This window comes from Talaromyces amestolkiae (genome assembly GCF_001896365.1).
Source record: "Talaromyces amestolkiae strain CIB chromosome Unknown scaffold9.1, whole genome shotgun sequence".
Classification (NCBI taxonomy): domain Eukaryota; kingdom Fungi; phylum Ascomycota; class Eurotiomycetes; order Eurotiales; family Trichocomaceae; genus Talaromyces; species Talaromyces amestolkiae.
The window spans coordinates 1,109,921-1,132,267 of NW_024468045.1; the positions used below are offsets into that span (position 1 = coordinate 1,109,921).

The 22,347-nt window shown below is 46.4% G+C and overlaps 5 protein-coding genes across 5 annotated transcripts; 2 read left to right on the plus strand and 3 right to left on the minus strand.

Annotated features, from left to right (window-relative positions):
* Positions 1-1,587: 1,587 nt before the first annotated feature.
* Positions 1,588-3,424, minus strand: BHQ10_005377 (uncharacterized protein; the record flags this gene model as incomplete). The annotated part of the gene is made up of 4 exons (XM_040877846.1): positions 1,588-1,644; positions 1,701-1,771; positions 1,825-3,100; positions 3,155-3,424. The coding sequence occupies 4 exons, from the start codon at positions 3,422-3,424 to the stop codon at positions 1,588-1,590; spliced, it is 1,674 nt and encodes a 557-aa protein (XP_040733881.1).
* Positions 3,425-4,663: 1,239 nt separating this feature from the next.
* Positions 4,664-5,405, plus strand: BHQ10_005378 (uncharacterized protein; the record flags this gene model as incomplete). Its single annotated transcript, XM_040877847.1, has 6 exons — positions 4,664-4,666; positions 4,721-4,777; positions 4,837-4,852; positions 4,920-5,045; positions 5,098-5,310; positions 5,371-5,405. 6 exons carry the CDS (start codon positions 4,664-4,666, stop codon positions 5,403-5,405), a joined length of 450 nt encoding a protein of 149 aa, XP_040733882.1.
* A 1,985-nt stretch (positions 5,406-7,390) lies between these two features.
* On the plus strand, positions 7,391-8,928 carry BHQ10_005379 (uncharacterized protein; the record flags this gene model as incomplete). Its single annotated transcript, XM_040877848.1, has 4 exons — positions 7,391-7,423; positions 7,480-7,822; positions 7,872-8,035; positions 8,083-8,928. The coding sequence occupies 4 exons, from the start codon at positions 7,391-7,393 to the stop codon at positions 8,926-8,928; spliced, it is 1,386 nt and encodes a 461-aa protein (XP_040733883.1).
* Positions 8,929-9,166: 238 nt separating this feature from the next.
* On the minus strand, positions 9,167-10,922 carry BHQ10_005380 (uncharacterized protein; the record flags this gene model as incomplete). The annotated part of the gene is made up of 5 exons (XM_040877850.1): positions 9,167-9,969; positions 10,023-10,286; positions 10,342-10,553; positions 10,616-10,700; positions 10,757-10,922. The coding sequence occupies 5 exons, from the start codon at positions 10,920-10,922 to the stop codon at positions 9,167-9,169; spliced, it is 1,530 nt and encodes a 509-aa protein (XP_040733884.1).
* A 1,239-nt stretch (positions 10,923-12,161) lies between these two features.
* On the minus strand, positions 12,162-17,679 carry BHQ10_005381 (uncharacterized protein; the record flags this gene model as incomplete). The annotated part of the gene is made up of 10 exons (XM_040877851.1): positions 12,162-12,470; positions 12,518-12,801; positions 12,863-12,902; positions 12,956-13,461; positions 13,522-13,620; positions 15,407-16,533; positions 16,610-16,841; positions 16,880-17,360; positions 17,410-17,560; positions 17,615-17,679. 10 exons carry the CDS (start codon positions 17,677-17,679, stop codon positions 12,162-12,164), a joined length of 3,294 nt encoding a protein of 1,097 aa, XP_040733885.1.
* Positions 17,680-22,347: the final 4,668 nt, after the last annotated feature.

The window sequence follows — 22,347 nt, forward strand, 5'->3', positions numbered from 1 at the left end:
ATTGAACGTTGGAGCTTTTAGTGCGTCACCAATCCAGTCATCGTTGATCACCACTGACCATTATTAGTGATGACTCTTGGATACACTGCTCGATATTTCTCCGCAAAGTCGCCTAGCGAACTCGGCCCATACATTATGCAATCGCTCTTTATCATCTTACCGCCTTCTCTATACGCCGCAACAATCTATATGATATATGGTCGTATAGTGATATTTGTCAATTCACCTGATGCTAGCGTGATTCGACCTAATCGTGTAACGAAGATATTCGTTTGCGGCGATGTAGTGTCGTTTTTCATGCAAGCTGGTGGAGGTGGCATGATGGCCCAGGCGAGTATGGCGAGCCTGGGACAGAAGATTATGCTTATCGGATTGTTCACTCAGCTTCTTTTCTTCAGCTTCTTCTTGACGATTTCCCTGATATTCTGGAAGCGTATGCAATCTTCTGCTAAGCTATACACTGTTCCACAACACGGAAAACACACATGGAAGTCTATGATGAAGCTCTTATTTGCAGCTGCCATTATAATCATCTTGAGATGCGTCTACCGCATAATCGAATTTGCTCAAGGTAATGATGGCTATCTCGTCAGTCATGAGATTTTCATGTACATTTTTGATGCTATACCTATGTTCCTTGTTCAGGTCATGTTCCATTTTGTGCATGCGGGTGATGTATTCCCCACCAATCTTGTCACGCCAAAGAATCAAAAACGTGGAAGTTGGATAAATCTTCGTGATGAAATGTGATAGCATGGACGGAGATCGCAGATCATCATGGTTTGCCCTCGAAGCCTCGCTCCGATCCTGACGTTGAGATTCTCTTGCCTCTTACTGGTCAACGGATTTAACCACCTATCGTTGGTGAAATTCTGACCAGTTCAGCTGTTTATTTTTTAGTTCCCTGGAGGATATCATGTTTCTAGAAATGGCTCTCTTTGACCTTCATTTTCTTTATACATCCTGTTGTTTCTTTTAGACATCCTGTACTTCAAAAACATACTATCATGAAGCAACCGCCAGGCTAAAGTCAGTTGATACCTGATGGCTGCCTTGAAGCTTTATACGTGATTGGGCCCATTTATTGGAGGCGATTGTACATTAGAGGTTCGCTTAATTTGTATGACCTTGCTTTCATTTGCAGCGTATGGTAATGATTGGACCACTTCCCATCATAGAGCAAATTAGCGTGTGATTTTATCATATGCTAAAATTTTGCCTGATAAGGTCGAGATCTAAGAATCGATGAAGATGCAACTTGGGGGAAGATTGATGGGTGGCCAAATTCCTTGTTTCGGATTCTAGCCCCTTTCTCGTCATATGCGCTATTCTGCCACTTTCCTGATTATGGGTTTTGACAATAAAGACAAATGATACGCGGTTGGCCTATGTTAGCTATTGATTTTGCTAACTATTGACAGCATTACACCAGATCTGATCCCTTGATCTTGTCTATCTAACGTTGTTCCGAGTAGCACCGCAAGTCACCAAAATCACTAAGACAGCCATCCACTTTAGATATCACCATAGAGTACTTGCTATAACCGGAGTAGATCAGTCTTTCGATTCAACAAAACACGAATGGTTTCATTTGAAAGAAGGCAACGAAACATGATCGTGTATGAAATCCAGAGCTTCAAGAACCTGTTCCAGTGATTAGCGCATGGCCATCAATCAAAGATCTTGACAGGAGGACAAACCTTTTCATCCTCACAAGGACGACCAATAAGTTGAAGCGAGACAGGCGCATCGCGATATAGTTCAGGCTCATCTATCTCAATGTTAGCACCGTCTATAAATAAACGCAACAAGACGCTGGCTTACAAAGCTTATAGTTAAACTCATCTTTGCTGTTCCGAGGCTCATAAGCCTCCTCTTTCTTATCAACCTCCGGCTGTACTTGAGTCACTGGGAACACTGCAGCAGGGTAGTCGAGCAAATTCCACTGAGCTGTATATCCCCAATATTTTGCCTGATCCAATGGGGGAGCAGCACCCGGTCCTGTGGGAGAAAGAATCACATCCACCATTCCAGTCGGTATTCCACGCTCATCGACGCCCGTGGCTGTCTTGTTCCATACATTGGCATATTCTGTTTTGTATTGGATATTCTTCTCCATTAGGTCCCATATTTCCTCGATTTGCAGGCGTTTCCGATGCTCGTTCTCCGTGAGTATGAAATGTGTCAGAGGCATTAATGGTTCACCCCCCTGAGCAAAAATCTCCAAGTTATCAGCTCCGCCATCAGCATAATACAATGATGCTATTCTCTCCCATGCATAATCATGCTTGTACGGTTTCCAGTCCACAATCTCAACACCGGGAACATCTCGAAGTTTGCTCACAACCTCGTTCAGAGCTCGCGTAACCGGAGGATGTGGCTTCACAACTCCATCATCCCAGAGGACCCCAATTTTGAGTTTCTTGCCTGACGTTCCCTGAGTAAGGTGGCTCACATCATCGCGCCACGGTATCGGTAGGAGGGTTGGCTCCTTCAACCACGGTTTCGAGTCTATAGCAGCTTTCATTATCAGCCGCAAACCCCCTCTAGAAGTACTCAATGGTCCCGCAACAGCCGGAATCCCCTGCGGGCCATGGGCAGCAGCAAATTTATCATATGGAAATCTGCTGCTCGTCGGACGAAGCCCGTATATTCCACAATTTGCAGCGGGACTGCGAATACTTCCGCCGATATCAGTGCCAATACCGACTGCACTACCACGCATGCCTATCAGCGCTCCTTCGCCACCGGAGCTTCCTCCGCTAGTTAGCTGTCGGTTGTATGGACACACTGTCTCGCCATATAGATTGCTCGAAGTAGCTAGATGCATCAACGACTGGGGTTGAGTGGTCCTGACGTATAGCACAGCGCCGGCATTGTACAGAACTTCTGTGCCGCTATAGGTCACCTCTGAGATGCGTCCCCACCATGCGACGTAGCCGCAGTTGATGGTGCGGCCTTTCATGGGGAGATGTTCTTTGATGCTCACTGGGAGGCCGTGGAGGGGGCCAATTGGTTTGCCGTGTTTGGCTAGATAATCATCTAGATACTTTGCTCGCTCGAGGGCTTCCTCGGGCATGAGCTCTGTGACGCAGTTGACCTATGTATAGGGCGTGAGTGTCTATCATCACGCAGTCATTTCAAGGGGTCATACCAGTCTCTGAGCCAATCCAGCGCGCCGTAGAAAGGAATTAGTTACTTCCACGCATTTCCATTCTCCCGTCGCGAGTTTCTGGACAAGTATTTCCGGTGCAGTTTCGGTGATCTCAATCTCCCTCGGGGTCAACAGCTTCTTGGGTATGGACGTAACATTCAACGGAAGATCTTCAGGCACATCCGGAACTGGCGGCTGGACCTGGGCAATGGACTTATCGCGCACCTCCTGTGCTATCTGTGCAATTTCTTGCCATGGCTTGCCGGCCATTGTAGTTTACTTTCTGGGGATACTAGCGTCCTTGTACGACGTTGCGTAGGTATCACTAGAACAATACGCGGTTTGGCAGACGTTGAGAACGGTGGGCTAGAGGGATTTTTGGACCAGCTATGCAACTTAAGGTCACAGAAAAGAGCAAGTATCGTAGTATTAGGAGCAATAGAGAGTGTCAATGTAAAAGGTCTACGATAAGCTTGAACGTTCGACCAGCTAACCCCGCCCCCTTCCGATAAGCTTGCCAGATTAGGAAGGAAAACGCGCTTTTGATTAGATAGCCCGATAGCAGGCCAAGAGGCGTTGTAATAGCTCATCGGCTGCATTGGAGGCGCTCCGGCAGTTAGATATTTCTTCATCAAGGACTTACTGTTAGTGTCATGTGCCTGATTGGTCTAGAATACGAAATCAACGAATGCGGGGTCATTGCATGATGCTGACCGGCCAGATCGATTTGTGTGCTATCGGCAGTGGAACGTTTGTCTGCTATTAGGCAACAGATCAAACTCCCTAAGATCGCGGATATCCCGCTACCTGTCTATGCCAAAGGTCGTCTGCATAGCAGTCCTGATCATGATTCTCGTAGACGACTGGGCGCGGCGTAGGATTCCATGCTCCAAGTGTTATGTAGTATATGGCGATATAGCCAGACCAGAGGCAGGATATTCATTTCATATAGAACGCCTGCAAGGCATATATAGTCATGGAGGCATTTGCTAAGGGATGTAGAGACGGACGCGGGGTAATCCTCGAGCAAGTGATTCTCCGTAGAAACGACGTCGTTCGCCAGTGAAAACAGACGATAACAGGTATGAGCAAATCTACCAACCAGCAGCCAATTGCACTCCAATTTGATGGTGGAAGAAACGGGCAGCAACTGAACGAGTTGTCCAATCGTGAGGGTTTAGGGGGCGTCGGGCGATTGAACGCATCGCGTGATGGTTGTTTACCTAGATAAAGAAGACATGTCAGTTCTTGAAGCATTACCACAGCTGCAAAGAGCGCAAGAGAGAGTATTATCATACCGTCTGCCGTTAGCCTCAAGTCATATTTTTGTTGTTGTAGTGTTGTGTTATTATGTTGTTGTGGAGGTGTTGATGAGGGGATCCGAGACACGGAAAAAGAAAAGCTTGAGCGGGCGCCGTTGCCCCACCTGCTCCTTCTGTTTCAGCAACAGCCGAATTCTTACTCTTCAACATCAACACCACATATATCACCACGATAGAAAACTGAGAAATGGTATGATTCAAGCATTCGATATAGTTTATACTCTGTTATGCTGACTATCTCCAGGCAGAGTCCCTGTCGGAAGAGCAAATAGCCCGATTTCGGGAAGCCTTTGCGGTTTTTGTAGGGCTGCATTTCCTGCACATCACATTATCCACATACACTAACATCTTACGCTACAGGATAAAGATGGAAATGGTGCGTAGGACACTTGACAGGATCCCTAATGATACTAGGTGATATTGATTAACTGATCATCATACAGGCGAAATCACCGCCGAAGAGCTTAGAGATGTCATGCGCTCGTTAGGCCAGAACCCCACCGAGTCTGAATTGCAAGATATTGTAAATGAACTAGACGTGGACCACACCGGTACAATCGACTTTGACGGTTAGACCCTTGTCCCGCAGACAAAATGCTCTCTCTAACATACCTCGACCAGAATTCCTCACCATGATGATTCACAAGGGCAAGGCGACAGACGAAGAGGCCGAGCTCCGTGCCGCCTTTGAAGTCTTTGACCGAGATGGTAGTGGCACGATCAGCGCAGACGGGATGCGACACGTAATGAAGTCCATTGGCGAGGAATTGACGGATGCCGAGATTGAGGAAATGATTAGAGAAGCCGACACCGATGGAAATGGGTCCATTGACTGTGAGTTTTTCCTGTGACTTCTTTCAACTTGCTGAATTTGAGTCTAATGATTATCAATAGATCAAGAGTTTGTTCATTTGATGAGGAACAACTGATGCCCTGGTGGTAAAGTTGTTAAATCGCGAAATCAAGTCACAGATATTACTATCCTCCAGTTTCATTAAAGATAATAGCACATTCGATTATCTATAATGTTGCCAACTCTCCTAGTTCCTGATACCGCATTAATAAAACCGACCTTCATGATAGTAAGGTGTGAACGGACAAAATAGTCCCAATACAAACCATTTGAAAACCCCTGTCAACAAGCTACGACGACTAGCTTTCCAGAACAAACGCCACATCTGAAATGTAAACAACTCATCGGACCGGGATCATCACTACGAAAACATGTAACCCAGTGAATGACACATCACAAATCATAAAGACCAAGATACCTTATCGTACCTAATGTGGCGCTGTCACTAATATCACTAAACCCTGCATTAGCGCTGACAAACACTTCAAGCCTCAAGGTTACTGTGATGCTGCATGCAGGATCTCTACGACCGGGTTTCAAAATTGACAACCGACGCTCCAAGCATCGTCCAGAAGAGCAGGTTATCATGCATTACTCAAGGCAGCCGAGTTATCTTTAACAAGAGAAGCTAAAAGAAGCATCACACTTATGAGCCCTGCTGAATGAGGTAAGCAAACGCCAATTCTAGACTATGTTGTCTCGTCAAGACGATTACTGAGATTCTAGGCAAACGAAGTACTTCATTTTTCTCGTACCTTCCAGCCTATAATCCTCACAAAATTGACTATACTCAGAGACTTATGGATTCAATACGTTATTCCGCCCTTTATTACTTTCTATTTCTTGCTCTCTTTCAGTCTACGGTGTCAAATCAGCATCCTTTGAGTCCTGTTACTCTGCTATCCATTCCGGGTGTCATTCCTGGAGAGTCGAATCTCAAGTTCTGTCCTGAGTCCCGCGATACAGACCTATTTCAGATTGACCGGGTCGAGGTCCATCCGACGCCTCCACTTGTGTACGAGCTCTGTGCCCTACACAACTCAAGATTTCAGCAAACCGAAACTAACCTCGTTTTAATCTCTCTCTTCTAAGCGAAGAAAATCTTGATATCTACATATATGGTATCACTCCCTGCAAAAGTACAGCACCAACAGCGTACAAACTAACGAGAACAGGATTCTTCCTCAAGAATATTTCAGACCATCCAGGCCAGAACTGTTACGCACGAGAGTACTCAACCGAGAACCCAGGCAGATCCGGCACAAACCCATTCTGCGGTTCGATGGATACCATTGAGCAGCCATATCCGGGCCGAGAGAAGGACTGTCCGCCCCTGAAGGGCTTTGCTATTATGAGTCTGCATGCATATGTGCCATGGTTTGTTGGTGAAGTATGTTAAAACTCCCGGGGTCATCCATTATACCTTATCTATTGAAGTCAAAGTGTATCAACATATGTATGAGCTAAGATTACGGATTAGGGCAACTTTACGGTGAGATTCGATGCGATGACGAAGGAGGAAGAGAGGATATATTGTTTAGATGGGGAGTTTGAGCTCAAATTCCCCGTGGGAAAGTCTTGAGTGATTCTGGGAAGAACCACTACTTAAGTAGCTGTGTATACAGGGAATGGTTTCCTTTGTTGGATCGTTTTTCCTGATCTCAAGCAACATGCCGGAGTCCAGTTCAAAATGCCATCCGGGCGATACTATATCTCCGCCTACGAAGATCGTGGCTCCGTGTGATTCTTTGTAAAGGAGAAATAAAATACCTGTACGCTTGAAGTTGGCTGGGGAATGTAATACGCATATCAAACAGATTCCGGTTGAAGACTTGGTGATAAATTTTGTGACCGTTGGGGCTCGCGGGGTATGATGTATGTAATGTTTTTGGTTCGTATAACTTACGTAGGGCGCAGTGCTTCGAATAAATTACATAATTACCGCTATACCAATTTTAGATGTAATATTCTGCCGTCTTATCGCGACTGATAGGAATGATTTCACAAGCTTCTCTATCAATAATTTCACAGCCATCACTGACAAATCCTTAAGAACTCGAAATGACAAGCGACGACCAGTTCTTTCTCGACTTTGTAAGTGCTTCATCCCATGAATCTTTCCTGCGACACACCTAACCACCGTTTCATAGCTCTCCTTCATCCCGCATGACGTAAAACGATACTCGGCAGAGGTCGCCGACTCAATCGATCGCCATGTCGACCACGCAGCGAGCGTCATCAAAGACACCCTGACCGTCTATTTTCCTAATATATTACCCGCTGGATCGCGCAATGTGCCTGCTTTACGACGGCCGCCGCCCAAGTCGGTCACGGATAAGGTGTACGACTGGGTGATGCGGAATAGAGCATGGACAGCTGCCTTGGTCGCTTTCTTCGGAACGGGCGCAGTTTTATATTTAGGGAGTCGGACCCTTGATAATAAGAAGAGAAGAGCGCGACGGGCGGGAAATGGCGCCAGGAAGGAAATAGTTGGTATGTACCTTTGACGAGAAGAGGTTGATGGAGTCTAACTATGTTGCAGTAATCGCTGGTTCTCCGCACGAGCCTATGACACGAGCGATAGCGGAGGATCTCGAGCGTCGTGGATTTATAGTATATGTTATTGTGCAGTCGGCGGAGGAAGAACACACCATTCAGATGCAGAACCGATCTGACATTCGGGCATTGCATTTGGATCTGACAATCGTAAGTGCACACTTGTACCTAGGAGTGATACAGACTAACAGTCACAGACACCCTCAACACCCTCCGAAATCCATCCTGCGCTACACGGAATATACTCTCTCATATCGCAACCACAGTCCCCGGCGCCCGGCATCCAGCCTCATACATGCCAGCTGAGCGGGCTCATAATACTACCTTCATTAAACTACCCCACCGGTCCTATACCAACAATTACAGCATCCAGCTGGGCCGATACAATCAACACTCGACTTTTGTCACCTATATTAATAACGCAACTGTTCATTCCTCTCCTCACACACCGAAATCACAGCAGCTCCATCGTCTTTCTCTATCCATCCATCTCATCATCACTATCAGCACCCTACGCCGGTCCCGAAGTCGCCGTGACCAGAGCGCTATCCGGGTTTGCTACTTCCCTTCGACAGGAACTTCGTCTTTTACAATTCGGCAACGGCAGTCCATGCAATGTCGACGTCATCGAGATGAAACTGGGCAATATCGACCTGGGTCCTCACTACCGCATGCCCCAGGTCGCCGGTACAGAGATCCTGGCCTGGAGTCAACATCACCGATCTCTGTACGGCCCTTCTTATTTAGCAAGCGTCGAACAACGACCAGCTGCATCTGCTGGACCAAATGCTATCCGCGGGTCACCTGCTAGGGCACTGCATAATGCCATATTCGACAGTATAGCGCCACCCCGCAAGTCTGCCCTTGGAAGAAAGAAGAGAAGAAAGGCCGTCGTCTATGTTGGACGCGGATCTCGCTCGTATGGAATCATAGGTGCTTGGATTCCGACTAGCCTTGTTGGATGGATGTTGGGACAGAGTACTCCGCCGCAATCTGCTTCGGATAGTGGGAATAGTAGTGAGACTGGGTGGGAGAGGGTATAATTCATATTCTTGTTGGTATCATAGTCAATAAATATTCCACTCTGCACATTTAATCGAGCCAAGATCTAAAATTCCTCACACGGAGTGAAATGAATGAAATAAATTGTGTGTCAAGTATATGCACAAAAGAAATGTAAACGAAAGGTAAATATAGCACACATCCCCTGTCATACTATACAATCGAATCAAAAACTCTATTAAACATTAGAAATACAACCTCGCGTCACCCCGTTGACGCTCAGTGAGGAGCAACAAACTCCAAGAAATCCAGCGTCAAATCACTGAAAAAGCTTGCACCACCCACAGTCGCTGGATGGCCAGCCGCGGTAACGTCGCAGTAATCATTGAAGTTACCAGCAGCAGCATTGCGCTTGCTGATGAACGACGCATACTCGGAGAGTAAACAACTTCCTCCGGGACCGTCCTTGCACTCGGGCAAAGTGTAGACTGCATCATTAAGCAGGATACGAATATAATCAGCATAAGAGGTCGATGTCTTTCCATGGTGCGACGAAGTAGAAGTACAATTCAACACTTCAAAGGCAACCGTTCCGCGCATCGTAATGAAGTTAGCGACGTTATAGATTCTGTCCTTTGCGATTCTGTTAATTGGCAATGGGGCCTGGGCACCAGAATCAAAGATACCCATTCCAGCGGTCAATTCGGCGATTTGGTTATCGTTCAAAAATGCCATGATGAGTTTCGGGATGTCAAAGGTGGTGCCATTCACGCCTTTACCTTGTTGATCGGGACCGGCCTGCAGGAGTTGCATAAGGCTGTTCAAGAAGGGGAGGAAGAGTAGATTTGTAGGTGTTGTAGAGCCGGGACCAATGCCGTAGTAGTAGTGTAGGTCTTGGGAGTATTCATAGTATTCGAGTTCTTCGTCTGTGAAGACGTCGCACCAGGGGCTGAGGCGGCCGGTGATTTGGCTCTCGAAGCCGCAGAGATAGGGCATTTGGAGGATGTCGGATTCGGTGAAGGTGATGCCTTCGACGAGCTCATTGATGCGCTTCATGACCTTTGGTGTCCAGAGCGCCTCGTCTATCATGTTGTCAGTACTATATCAATGTTAGAGTCATGCAAAAGAAACGTACAGTCAGTGTCATTGTTGAAACTCGACCCAGAAGCACCATTGGCAAAGGCGGGGCAAGCATCTGAAGGTCCCAATGAATTGCCGATAGCGTTCACGGATCCGGTAGAGTTGACGCTGACAATTGTGCCGTAAGCATCGGCGAATTCGGACAAGTATCCCTGCATGAATGCTTTGGCGGTTTGAACAACACGGGATTTGTTGATGGGGCTGGCATATTGGTTTGCCCAGACATAGAACTGGTTGCCGTCTTCGTAGAAATCGGGGTCTGTCAAAGAGTTAGAAAAAAAACTCGACAAAGATGAGTCACTTTTTCAGCTTACAGCGAGCTCTGAGTTGGTAGCCCAAATCATGACCCTCCTTGTAACCAGTCATTGATTCCTGAGAGATCTGAAGAGTGGGATTGGTGAGAACAGTCTTCCAGTCTCCAATAAACGAAAGAGAGTCCCTGGCAGTGAGATTTCCAGCTGTCTTTGCTGCTTGGATTCTTTCTTGGATAGCGACCCATCCGTTATAAGCACCCGAGTCTGGGAATCTGTCGCCATGTCAGTCGAACTCACAGGTAGATTCAATAGATATTGAGAGAACTTGGCTCACCGGCTTCCATGTCTCACTATGTATGCAGCTTGCTTTACGGAACAGCTTTCCGGAACATCATTCGAAATACCGTACACATCGGGTCCTAATCCGAATGTCAGAATCTTGATTTACTATCAACTATTCTTAGAGGGAGCATACCAGCATGATAAGGAGAGTTAGCGCCGGCCCATGCAAGAGGATCCTTTGCAGACGAAGACGAGGCAAATACAATATCATCTGAAGGCGCAAGGATGGTGTCAACGCACGCAGTTGACAAAGCTGCGAACAGCAGAGACGAGGCGGCGATTGATTTGATGGAAGCCATTGCGGGGGATTTCAATTGACACTTCCGCTGAACGAAACAGCAATTCAGACAATAAAACTACAATTTTTACGGCGAGATGGATAGAACAGATTATATAGCCTGCCGGCAATCCGGCCTCACAGTTTGGAGGAATTGAAACTATATCTTTGGAGGTGTTATTACCCAGGAAAATATCCACAATCCATGCCATATGGGTCGCTGTTCCCACGTGCTGGCAACGCCGACCGATGATTTGTACTAAAATTCAAGATCAATATCGACTTAACATGAACTAATCTCCACCATTAATTCTTAATTCGCACATTAATGTTCATGCTGAGCCCAATTTGGGCTTACGTCGGCTGTCGGACAGCCGACCGTTATCTGATTTAAACACATTCCGACGTTTCCTGCAGCTGTCCCTACTCCTGAGTGGACTGTGCCGACGGTACCTGAATCTCGTTCAACCTAAAGGATCGTTAAGCGTGAAGTTTAAGTCTACCTATAATAAGGAACTGTTAAGGCAATGCCCATGACCTAGGGTTTGTATGTGTTCGTCCATTCGTGGAGAAAATGTTCACGGACATCGAGCCAGATTGGGTTATGCCCTAATTCATTCAGAGTTAGAACGTTGGAAGCAATTACAACAAACAAGTTGGGACATACGTATACACATTGGGTTGTTCGATTGTATGTCCCCGAGCAATATTCATCGCGACAAATCAAATAAGCTCATTTAGAACACGCGCATGTCATCGTTCAGCGAGATAAATTAAGAGCCTCGTACGGTGGGCTCGAAGGTTATGAATTTTAGATGGGCCCTGTCTCGGTTCGCGGCGCGTTCTGGTGAACCAAGCGTCACTCGCTTGGGGATGGTATCTGCAATTGTTTACTTAGCTCGTTATGGACAAGGCTGGGTTGGAAGACGATTGGTTGCACTCGGCATATACCGGCATATACCGGCATAATGTGTTCTGAAGTTGCCGGATCAATGCCAACATAGACTTTTCCAAGAACTTCAATTTCATGTCTGCAGTGACTATATTACAAAGAAACTGCGTGGAGTTTTTCAGAAAAATCAATATGCCATGAGTAAAGCGGACCCTGGACAAGAATTGATTCGCTCTCTGAATTCGAATCTTCTTGACATTACTTTGCTAGCTATAAATTTCCACGCGAGCAGTTTGTCCGCTCTACCTCTGTTTTGATACAACAACGTCTGCCAGAAGCCTGTAATAAGTAAAAACATAGATATCTGGTCTAGATAGACACCTTGGAAAGTTTCTCCGCCATTTCTTTACTCCATTTGTCAGCCTTGTATATCATTGGAACCAGCGCAAGAGAACCGATCCAGCAGATTATCGCAGCTATTGTCGTCAGCCACCCAGTTCCAATGGCTTTGATCAGCGGATCCGCAACAACAAGAGCCACGCATGCTAAGGTATTCCGCAGAAGATTGTTAACAGCGACTCCAGTGCTCGATCGTTTCGGTACGAATTCAGTAAGCATGGTAGTCATCACATTAGAAGCCAGCATCATTCCCAAGCCGTAGAAGAAAGTTGACAGACACTGTTTATCGTCAGCCCGCACACCCGATAGAGACCTGAAGTACCTACGAGCACCAACCAGAAAATGCCCTTATCTGCCGTCCATCCGAACCATACCATCGCTGCAGGATACAGTAAGGCTCCAATCCAGACGTTCTCCCGCATGCGGTCTTGGGGGATGAACTGAAGGTCTCCCTTTTCGTTGTATCGCTTGGCCTTATTTGCTTCTCGACGCATGATGTAATCCGTCCATCTTCCTCCACAGAAAGATCCAATAATGGCCCCCAGGGCGCTGGGAATGTATGTCAGTCCCACTATCAAGGCAGAGTAAGAATATGGCGCGCTTGAGAACACTGTTTGTATGGTTATGTTGACGAGGTAGTAGCTTGCAAAGGTGATGGCATTATAAAATACCGTTATCAATATGGGCATAAACCGCAAGAGACGAACCACCCTAACAGGTGCGACTATAGCGTTAAACGCAGTAGAAATTGATGGCCTTCGGACGTCGGTATTCCTTGGCCTGTGTTGTAGGGTAGAAGTTTCTGGGAGCAAGAAGAGGACCAAGATGAAGACCAAAGCTCCATAGATGACCATGACCCACTGTGTGCTTCGCCAGCCCCATTCAATAGCAACGGCACCTCCGATTATAGGTGACAGCAAGGGCCCGAGCATTGGTCCGAGAAAGAATATTCCCATAGCACTCCCTCGCTCCTTGACATCCCACAGATCAGAAATAGTCCCAGCACCAACGGCTTGGACAGAGGCACACGCACCACCTGCCAAGATGCGCATGGCGATGAACATGCCAATGTTGACACTGACAGCTGACAGAACATTGAAAACAACAAGAAGGAAAAATGATATCAGGTAGATAGCTCGTCGACCGTATCTTTCCGAAAAGTATGACCACCAAAGCGGCGTGAATGCCACAGCTAGTGAGTAGAAACCGACAGATAGATTGACAACAGTCGCTGTTGTGCCGAAGGCAGTTGCAATATCTTTTATAACAGCTGAGGCGAGTGTCAATTGATGAGGCTCATGCTAGTACCACTTAGGTATACTTGACTTACGCATGAGAATTGTGCTTCCCAGAGGTGCTGCCATGCCTGCCAAGGAAACAATTGAAGTGAGTACATACTTCATACGACGGGTTACATTCCTTGCATTGTCTGGTAAAGATGTTAGTACCAATTGAGACAGTAAGCCTTTAGGCATTTTTTCTCTCGTTGGATCTGCATTTTGTGATTGCGGCGCGTCGCTCACTTTGCCGGTAGAAAGCTCTGGTCTGGTATAATTCCGTTCGATGTCCGTTTCAGATGCTTTGGCTTCCGAAGCCGGGCCTGTCATGAGTGTTGCCATTGCTGTTTCGGTGATACCTACCTGGGTATACACTGTTTTTTCCGCGGGCTCTGTAGAGAACAATCTTTGAAGTGTTTGAGAAAGAGCTTGGCACACAAATAGCAGTTCTGACCTGAAGGTAGGACTGATATGGAATATATACATACAAATATATGTAGCACATATGCTTCTCAACCTAGGTAATTGTAGGTAGCGAACACTACTTGAGAATGTTATCGGAACGGACGGCCCGCGCGGAACGCACATATTTGTCCAATCTCTCCTCTATATTTCTGTTTCCCGGCAAATCATACATGTAAGTTGCGATTAAGATATTTTCCATTAGTCTTAAGATACATATTACAAGTTAACTACTGTTTTATAGAAGGAGAGTTTGACGAGTCTTTGAAGGAGGTACAAATTTCCAGAAGGGAAAGAAAGAATGGTGCTGTTCGACCATTGAGATACTTGATAGTGAATGATGAACACTTGCTTGTTTATACTTGCTCTAGACAAAATCCTCGCGCTAATTAAAAGTTTCAAAATTATACTTACATCAGTTGCGGAGATTTACGCACTAGCCATATTTGAACTTAAACGATGGTCTCTCATCTGCGAATTCTTACCAATTTATGTATAATATCAATTCCACATTTGTGTTGTACCTAAGCCGTAAGCTCAATCAGAGTGAAGGATATGGTCAGGTAGCGACCCATCCAGCTCGTATCCCTTCAGATCCTAAGCCCACCGACTCAACCTGTGGTATAACTTGCAAAAATTGCCAACTTCTTCAAATCCTTCTTAACTACTCATGAGAATATTTATTCCGAGACAATGGGAATTCCATATGACGTTTTTGAAGATACTCGAGGTGCTGTGCCAGATCAGCTCTCGACTTGAAGATATAGACCGCAAGCTTCAAGTAGGCAGGCCACCACTTCCGGCCCATGATCAAGAAACCGCGCCGTTGCTGGAAAACAGAATTCTGACTCGAGATTCAATCAAGGCGCAGCAGTGACATGTTCATCGCGGCGGCGCGGGCACAACTGCTTATGACTTACTGAACGGTTGCCCAACCACCATAGTTTAGTTCTTTGGGAAGCACGGTTTCTTATATTATTGAATCGTGCAACTATTTCTATTTTGGGAACTGCCCATCAATTTTCAACCATCCCTTCTCGGCAACCGTTGTTGCTGGTGGGGGTGCTGAACTGGTGCCTCTCGACGACAAGCGACTGACCTCTCTTGCTTTAGGAGATATCATCTGTTTTTGTTTCATTCTCACCCAAATCATCCTGGCTGTGGCCCAGAATTTTTAATGTTCTCCCGTAATACTTCGATTAGAAAGTTCTCACAGTGGAAAACATTCTCAAAACCAGATGAGAAGACGGTATCTAGCTGTAGTAGCCCGAAATGTATCTGCTCGAATGACGCAGTTTGGTCGCGGAGAATTCCAGCCCAGCGACGTGTGAGGGACATGACTTCTCTCGCTTCGGTTATTGTTTTTGATTGTAGTAGGCGGAAAAGGAAAAAGTTAGATATAGTAACAAAGCACATTTGAGACCCTGTATAAATTAGTAGTGAAAGGTAATGGGTGTTGGTGGATACCAGACGAACAGGAGAACCAAAAGCTACTCTGATCACGAGCTGTGAGGGTTTCAGTGTACATTATAACATTTTCCAGCCAATCTGTTGCTGCAACCTTAAACTGCAAGATAAATGCGGAATCAGAGCGAGATTGTTGTGGAAATGAGGCCGAGACCGAGGCTGGAGCCGAGGATGGGGAGGAGGTAGATGTAACAAGTGATCGAAAGACAGCCCGATAGACTAAAATCCCGAGAGTTAGATATGAGAGCCGAAGACGGGCTCCAGAAGCGGAATGGAAAGAACTCTGCAGTGTAGATGCCTGCCGAGTTGAATCCGCGCGAAGATGAGAAGGGAGATCTGCGTGCCACAGCTCTAATTGACGGATAAGTCGTTGCGCTGCTTCCAGTGATGCATTCATATCGGACCCCATCTGCTGGGTTGCACGCAGCGTAAAGAAGGTCTTCAAAACATCATTTGCAATAACAGATAAGGTAGCGAGGAGTTTGAAATCGTATCCGCTGTGACAATGTAAGCAAGGCTCCTGATCGGCCCGTGGTCTTCGATTCGTTTCTTCGCTCGGGCAAAAGATATTGTCGATAACAAAGTCATTACTAGTTAAAGGAGTCATAATCCAGTCATCATCGGAAATGGGATGTGGATGGCCGGCGAGTAAGCTGCTCCAGGTCGCTTCCGAAAAGATGATCCACCACAACCGGCGGCGCAGTCTTTTTTCCCATGCTGAAATAGACCAGGATATGCAATCGAGGTGTAAGCCGAATTTGCCGGAAAGGGAGACAATCAAACTAAGGAGGGCCTGACGAGATGAAAATTTCATGGCCGTATCGCCCCTATCTAATGGTCTTTGAAGACAAAGTTGGGCAGTCTGTAGGGTGGACAAGCGTGGATTCTCTGTTTCTCGGAGGGCTCCTTCCTGTGCAGCCGCCCACAAGTCGGCTGTTGGGGGCATATTTAGCATATGCGAGACACAGAGCACGGGGTCATAGCGGCAGAAAGGTACTGCAAGAGCATACACCGCGGCCAGCAGAGATGAAGGTACCGTTCGTTGGGCACTCAAATTTGGAATCAGGGTCTCTGAGCGTAGGCCCATGCAGGTTCGTGAGAGCACAGGAAAACTTGGGAAGATGTATCGAAAAAACCTGTTGATGGAGTTAGTCGATGCGCTGTGACCACTACTAGATGTGATATGCTACTACCGGGCACAGGAAGACTTACAGCCCAACAAGACGAGGCCCAAATTCGGGAAGCACCAACTCTTCTAGCTTTGCTCGGTCGGTTTCCTCCTGAATTCTGAGACTCTCCAAGACATGATTTGCGGAACGGTTGATTTCACAAGGATACTGGATGAAATGAACCGGGAGGGTAAGATCACCACTCGGAACGGCAGAGGGACTACCTTTGTAGACTCGACGGTAATTAGACTTGAAGATCTTCTGGGTTTCGAGATCTGAAATCGCATATGGTGCAGCATAAAGGGATCAATACCGCCTGAAAATCCAAGATATTGCGAGATGAACCCTTTGGCGTCGTCTAGGGATTGCCCCGAAGATGAGAGACCGGCGTCATTCCCTTGCCGCTGTCTTTGAGCAGCATCGGCACCTGCGAGTTGGTCTCGATAGAGAGCAGCCGCAGAGTCTGAGGTAGACTGGCTGACTGCAGTCGTCTCCGGGCTGATCTCTCGTTCATTCTGCGGGAGCTTCAAGCTATCATCTGGTGTGCAAAGCTCGTTTGTGGGGAACGGCAGGTCGTAGTGGGAGGGAAACAGCGAGCTGGATGGAAGCTGGCTGAAATCCTCAAAGTCTTGACCAAAGATCTGGAAGGCAGTGACTGGAAACCCATCCAGGGTCCAGTCCAGGTCTGTTGGCTGCGGCGTGCCGGGGTCGGTCTGTAAGGGGTCAGCTGTGACTAACGTCTCAGACAGCTGCACTCCGCGCCGCTTCTTCGGCGGTGGTTGCACAAAGGTGCACTTCGTTCCCAAACTGCGATAGGTGGAGCAAGGGCAATTACTGTCTAACCGACAGGACTGCTTCCGCCGTCGACAGGTATCGCAGGGCCGATGCCGTTTTGACCGATACGGCCTCTATGGCTGGTCCGTCGGGGCTTGGTTCATCCTGGTGCGTGCAATGGTGATCTGAACGGGTAGAAGCCGGGGAGGGCGTCGGACGGCTTTATGATATTCTGGTGGCGAAGCTCGCTTGTTTCCCCGCCGTGACCACGTACCACACAGTGAAGCTGGTGAAGGACAGAAGGCACGAATCCTTGCTTCTGATTTGACCAGTGGCCATTTTCGGCAAATTGATCTAGCGGTAGCCCGCCAACAATATCATCTTCAGGAGATGGGGATAACTGTATCCAAGACCCTATTCATCATGATCAGTCATAGATAAGCAAGGCATATTGTGGTAGCAAGTAGAGGCAGATTACCTCGATGAATCTCATCCCATATTGTCCAGTTTGGTCTCTGGTCTTCATGAGACCAGAATCTGGCATTCACTGGATCCATTCTAAGAAATCCCTTATCTTCTTTCCAAACGACTGGTCTCATTGGTACTGTCTAGATATTTAGTATTACAGTCGTATTTAAAAAGAAACAGATTATAGAACTAACTTTCTGGAAATGCTCGATCAGTCTTCAATCGAGAAGACTGAACTGTGGATGATGCCATACTAAGTTTCCCGAGATAAAATGAGGCAGAAGAAATGGCAGTAAAGCTGATGAGGCCAGCAACGATGAAGCTGGAAATTCTTCTTCGACTTCTTTTAGATGACTTATTTTGGCTGGAACAAATGTGGCAGTCGGGGAGAAGATCTGAATCAGAACTCGACGAAATAGATGTATAGTGTCCTAAGGAATTGCGAGCCAAATTTTCGCGAAGCCAATTCCCCGGCTTGAAGCCCATTCTGTAAATTACAAAACAATGAATTCCACTAGATAATATGTCCTGGATTCTATCCTGTCTTTTACTTGTGCACCGACTCTTCAAAAATGATGGCGTGTGGTCACAAAGAGAGAAATTTCATCATTATACTTTCAAATCTACCTTTTTCGCTGGCTCAATGGACTGGCTCCATCGACCCTTGTTCCAGGTGTCTCCCTAGCTTTGAAAAACCTGAATGTTGGGAGCTAGTTTACAGAATGTCTACTGAAATCCCGCGGTGTGCCATCTTCCACACGAATTCCCTATATTGTATCTAAAACCCGCTATCGAGCGGTAACACAATCCCGAACAGAGTAGTATGGTAGCTGGGGCTCCCAAAGAAAAGAATGAAGGTAATCATAAGTAGTCAAGGTAATTTGTATGTTCAGGATGTTATTGTACCAAAATTGCTGGTGTCTGGCTCGTTTGTCATCTGATGAAGACACTCACTAATAACCGATGAAGAGATATAGAGATATAGAGAACTAATGGGTCTTTCAATATGAAAATTGAAAGAACATCTCCAACTGATCTTGACTACACTTATTGTCTAAAGAGTTATTCCATGTACGTATGTATGGGAAAGAGATCCTCCTGACGAAGTATCTTGGATGATCCGTTGAATAAAAGGGAGTTTAACCACCAAAAGACGCTGCAGTTGATAATTCCTCCTAGGGCTTCGGGTGAATAATATCGATACGGGGTTCGCAGTAGAGCTCTTTTTTCTATAGTCTCGAGGAAAAGAATCGCCGCTTTCAACGCCAGACCTGCTGTGAAAATTCCTGGAAGCAGAGGATGGATCTTTCGTAGCCAGAGTGTACGTGCCTGACAGACATCGAAAAGAGTCATGAAAAGGAGATAAATGGTGAGGGTGAACGAAGGGCGTTCCGATCGACGATGACCCAGGTAGGAGAGGACTGCTATGGCCAATGTAGCACATAGGGAGCAACATGATGCTGCAATAGATAGACGAGTGGGATCACTTGAGGAAGAAACATAGATGATGATTAATGCGATTTGTGTCGCACCGTAACAGCAAATCGCAGTCTACAGAAATAGAGAAGATCAGTACGACTGGTATCTGTCAAGAAAAACAGACTGTACAAGCTTAGCGAGGATCAGCCAGTCTGTTGGCCTGCTATGTATTTTGTTCACCTCCTTCAAGAGGCGAAGAAATTGTGGCACTGCTACAACAAGCAGGATAAGCGATGGCAGCATAGACAGAATTGACTGCTCGAAAAGAAGAGTGAAATCGAAACTGTCCCGACAGCCATATATCCGGGGGCCGAAGACATCATCAGCTGCCTCGCAGTAATTTGATCTTCTCTCCATTGCTCCGGCAGCATAATGAAAAGCAAAGTTTTATCATAGGAGGCATCAAAGCACGGTTTTGCTCGCTTTGGGTCTGGTGTTGATGGTAACCTCGGAGATAAAGAAAGCGACATTACTGTACTGGTACCTAACTAGTAGGCAAGCCCTGGCTTATCGCTCCAGCAGGCCAGCCAACCAACATCCCTGTCTACTCTTGTTAGGGATTTGGTCTCAGATAAGCAATCCATGTCCTTATGAACAGCTCTCTTTGTCCGCTGCACTTTATTCTTTCGATGTTGCAACATCTGTGATATATGTCGGTTACCAACAACCTTGAAAATGGCTGAGACTGGAGAGACAGAACCCCTCTTGCAGCCCGAAAACAGTTTCGACTCCGCACGCGATTCCGAATCTTTTAGGCAGCCCGAGTCGTCTTCATCGAAACACGCTTTGCAAGTAATCGTACTGATTGCAACTGTGACTCTGATTTCGGATCTCGCTGGCTACGCAGCGGTTGCTCCTCAATTGCAGCTTTTTGAGGAAATTATTTGCCGACAATATTATACAACAATAGGCGCTTTGTCTGCTCACGATCAACTCGACCGAGAGCTATGTAAAGTTGAGCCGGTACAAAGCGAGTTGGCTTTGATCAATGGCTGGGCTGATACATTTCAAACCATTCCAGGTAAGGCTCCGGTAGAAAGCTTGCGCATATTAACCCGGATAACTCACCGATTTCCAAAAGGGCTTCTTTTAGCACTGCCCCATGGCGCTCTGGCGGATAGAATTGGTCGTAAACCTATATTGCTATTAGGAATGACTGGTTGCATTCTTGGAGAGTGTTGGACCAGAATTGTTTGTGAGTCTATTGCAAAACTACCGCTTCGGAAAGATACTCATACTTACTGGTCAAGGCTGGTTCGCTCCAAGAATTCCTCTGAGAGCAGTTTGGTTCTCAGCCCTGTCACAATTGATCGGTGGTGGTCCTCAGACTGCGACATCAATGATGTGGGTCATGATTGCAGACAGCTGTTCGGTGGAAAGAAGGTAGGCCCGTTTCATATATCAGATATGAGTGAGTTCTGATGCATAAGTATCTAGGACCACAGCTTTTTCGCAACTTTCTGCGGCGGTTTTGATATCGGAAATCGTGGCAACTCCTGCGAGTGCTATGCTCATGTCGTTCAGCTCATGGCTGCCATACCTCATCAGCTTTGGCATATACTTTGTCGGCTATTTCATTGCCTTCTGGGTACCAGAGACACTTCAAATGGATATAGCTGATGACCAATCTAGATCTTCGTCAGGTAACGGGGATGAACCAGGTTATAAGTATGTCCTTGGGAAAGTTCTCTCGGAATTCAGAAAGTTTCAAGAGTCGCTACGACTGGTTCGACAGAACAGCAACGTCACTCTTATTCTGGTCTGCTTCTTCAGTTCCTATCTTGGGAAGCAAGCTATTCCACTGATTTTACAATATGGACCCAAGAAGTTTCACTGGACTATTGGCCAGGTAAGTCAATAGTAACCAGACTAATCTACTCCTCTAAGAAATCCTTGCTGATTCCGTAACAGACATCTTATCTTTTATCTCTGCGCGGCAGTGTTAATCTGTTTCTGCTTCTTGTTCTATTGCCTGCAATTTCCGAGTTCCTTGGATTGAGATTGAAACTGAATCCAGCAGTAAGGGATAAACACCTAACTCAGGCCAGCACTGCACTTCTGTTTATCGGGTCAACGCTTATGTTCTTCGGCTGGTCACCTCTGATATTCACGGTGGGTTTAGTCATTTGTGCACTCGGATTTTCGTTTCAAATCACTGCACGGAGTCTCGTTACCTCCCTAGTAGACAAGAATCTATTGGGAACTGTCTATACCGCCATTGCTACTGTGACATCAGGAGGAATGGTCTTCGCTGGGCCATTACTGGCGTATACATTCAAATGGGGTATGCTGCTCGGTAATTCTTGGTTGGGATTGCCTTTTCTCACTGCGGCTAGTCTCTACGCCATTAGTTTTCTCTCAATTTCCTTAACAAAGCTTACTAGACCGAGTCACTGATTTATCGCCTCCATCGGTCTTATTGCAATATAATGTTTGATGGATTTTGCATTGCAATGTTGAAATTATGGGGTCTTTGTTACATAACCGTCAGGAGCATGCATTTCCATGTATGCATCTAGAGGTTCCTAAGACATATTTTAGCATCTTTCTGCTTCTTCTTTATTTTTTTACAGTGGGCTGAAATAAAGTACTTACACTTTTCACATATTGATGAGGAACTTCATATTTACTAATCGTTCCTTTGGCGACGCCGTTTCCGGTAGGATACTCGATTGTCATATCCATAAGACAGAAAATGACTTGCCGCAGGTAATCGTAGCAATGTGTCAGATGAATGAGTCGTATTTCCTCAGTCGTATATTCCTCCTTGTTGAGATCGACCTCCATCCCCACCAAAGTGCTTCGGTTGTGAAGTTGAGCGAAGAATTCGTCGCGCATCATTCTCTGTAGAGAAGACCATTAATCATAATCCTGTCTATCACTCCACACTCTCGAGGTGTATGCTGAAGAAAGGAGGCGAGAGATAAATTCATTGAAATAAATTGCATACCACACAGTGATACTGATGTCCCCAACTCCATAGCGGTGATGGCCTCCTTGAAAAGGCGAGCCAGGGGGCAGATCAAACTGCCGTAGCTTCTCAACCATGGTAAATCCTTT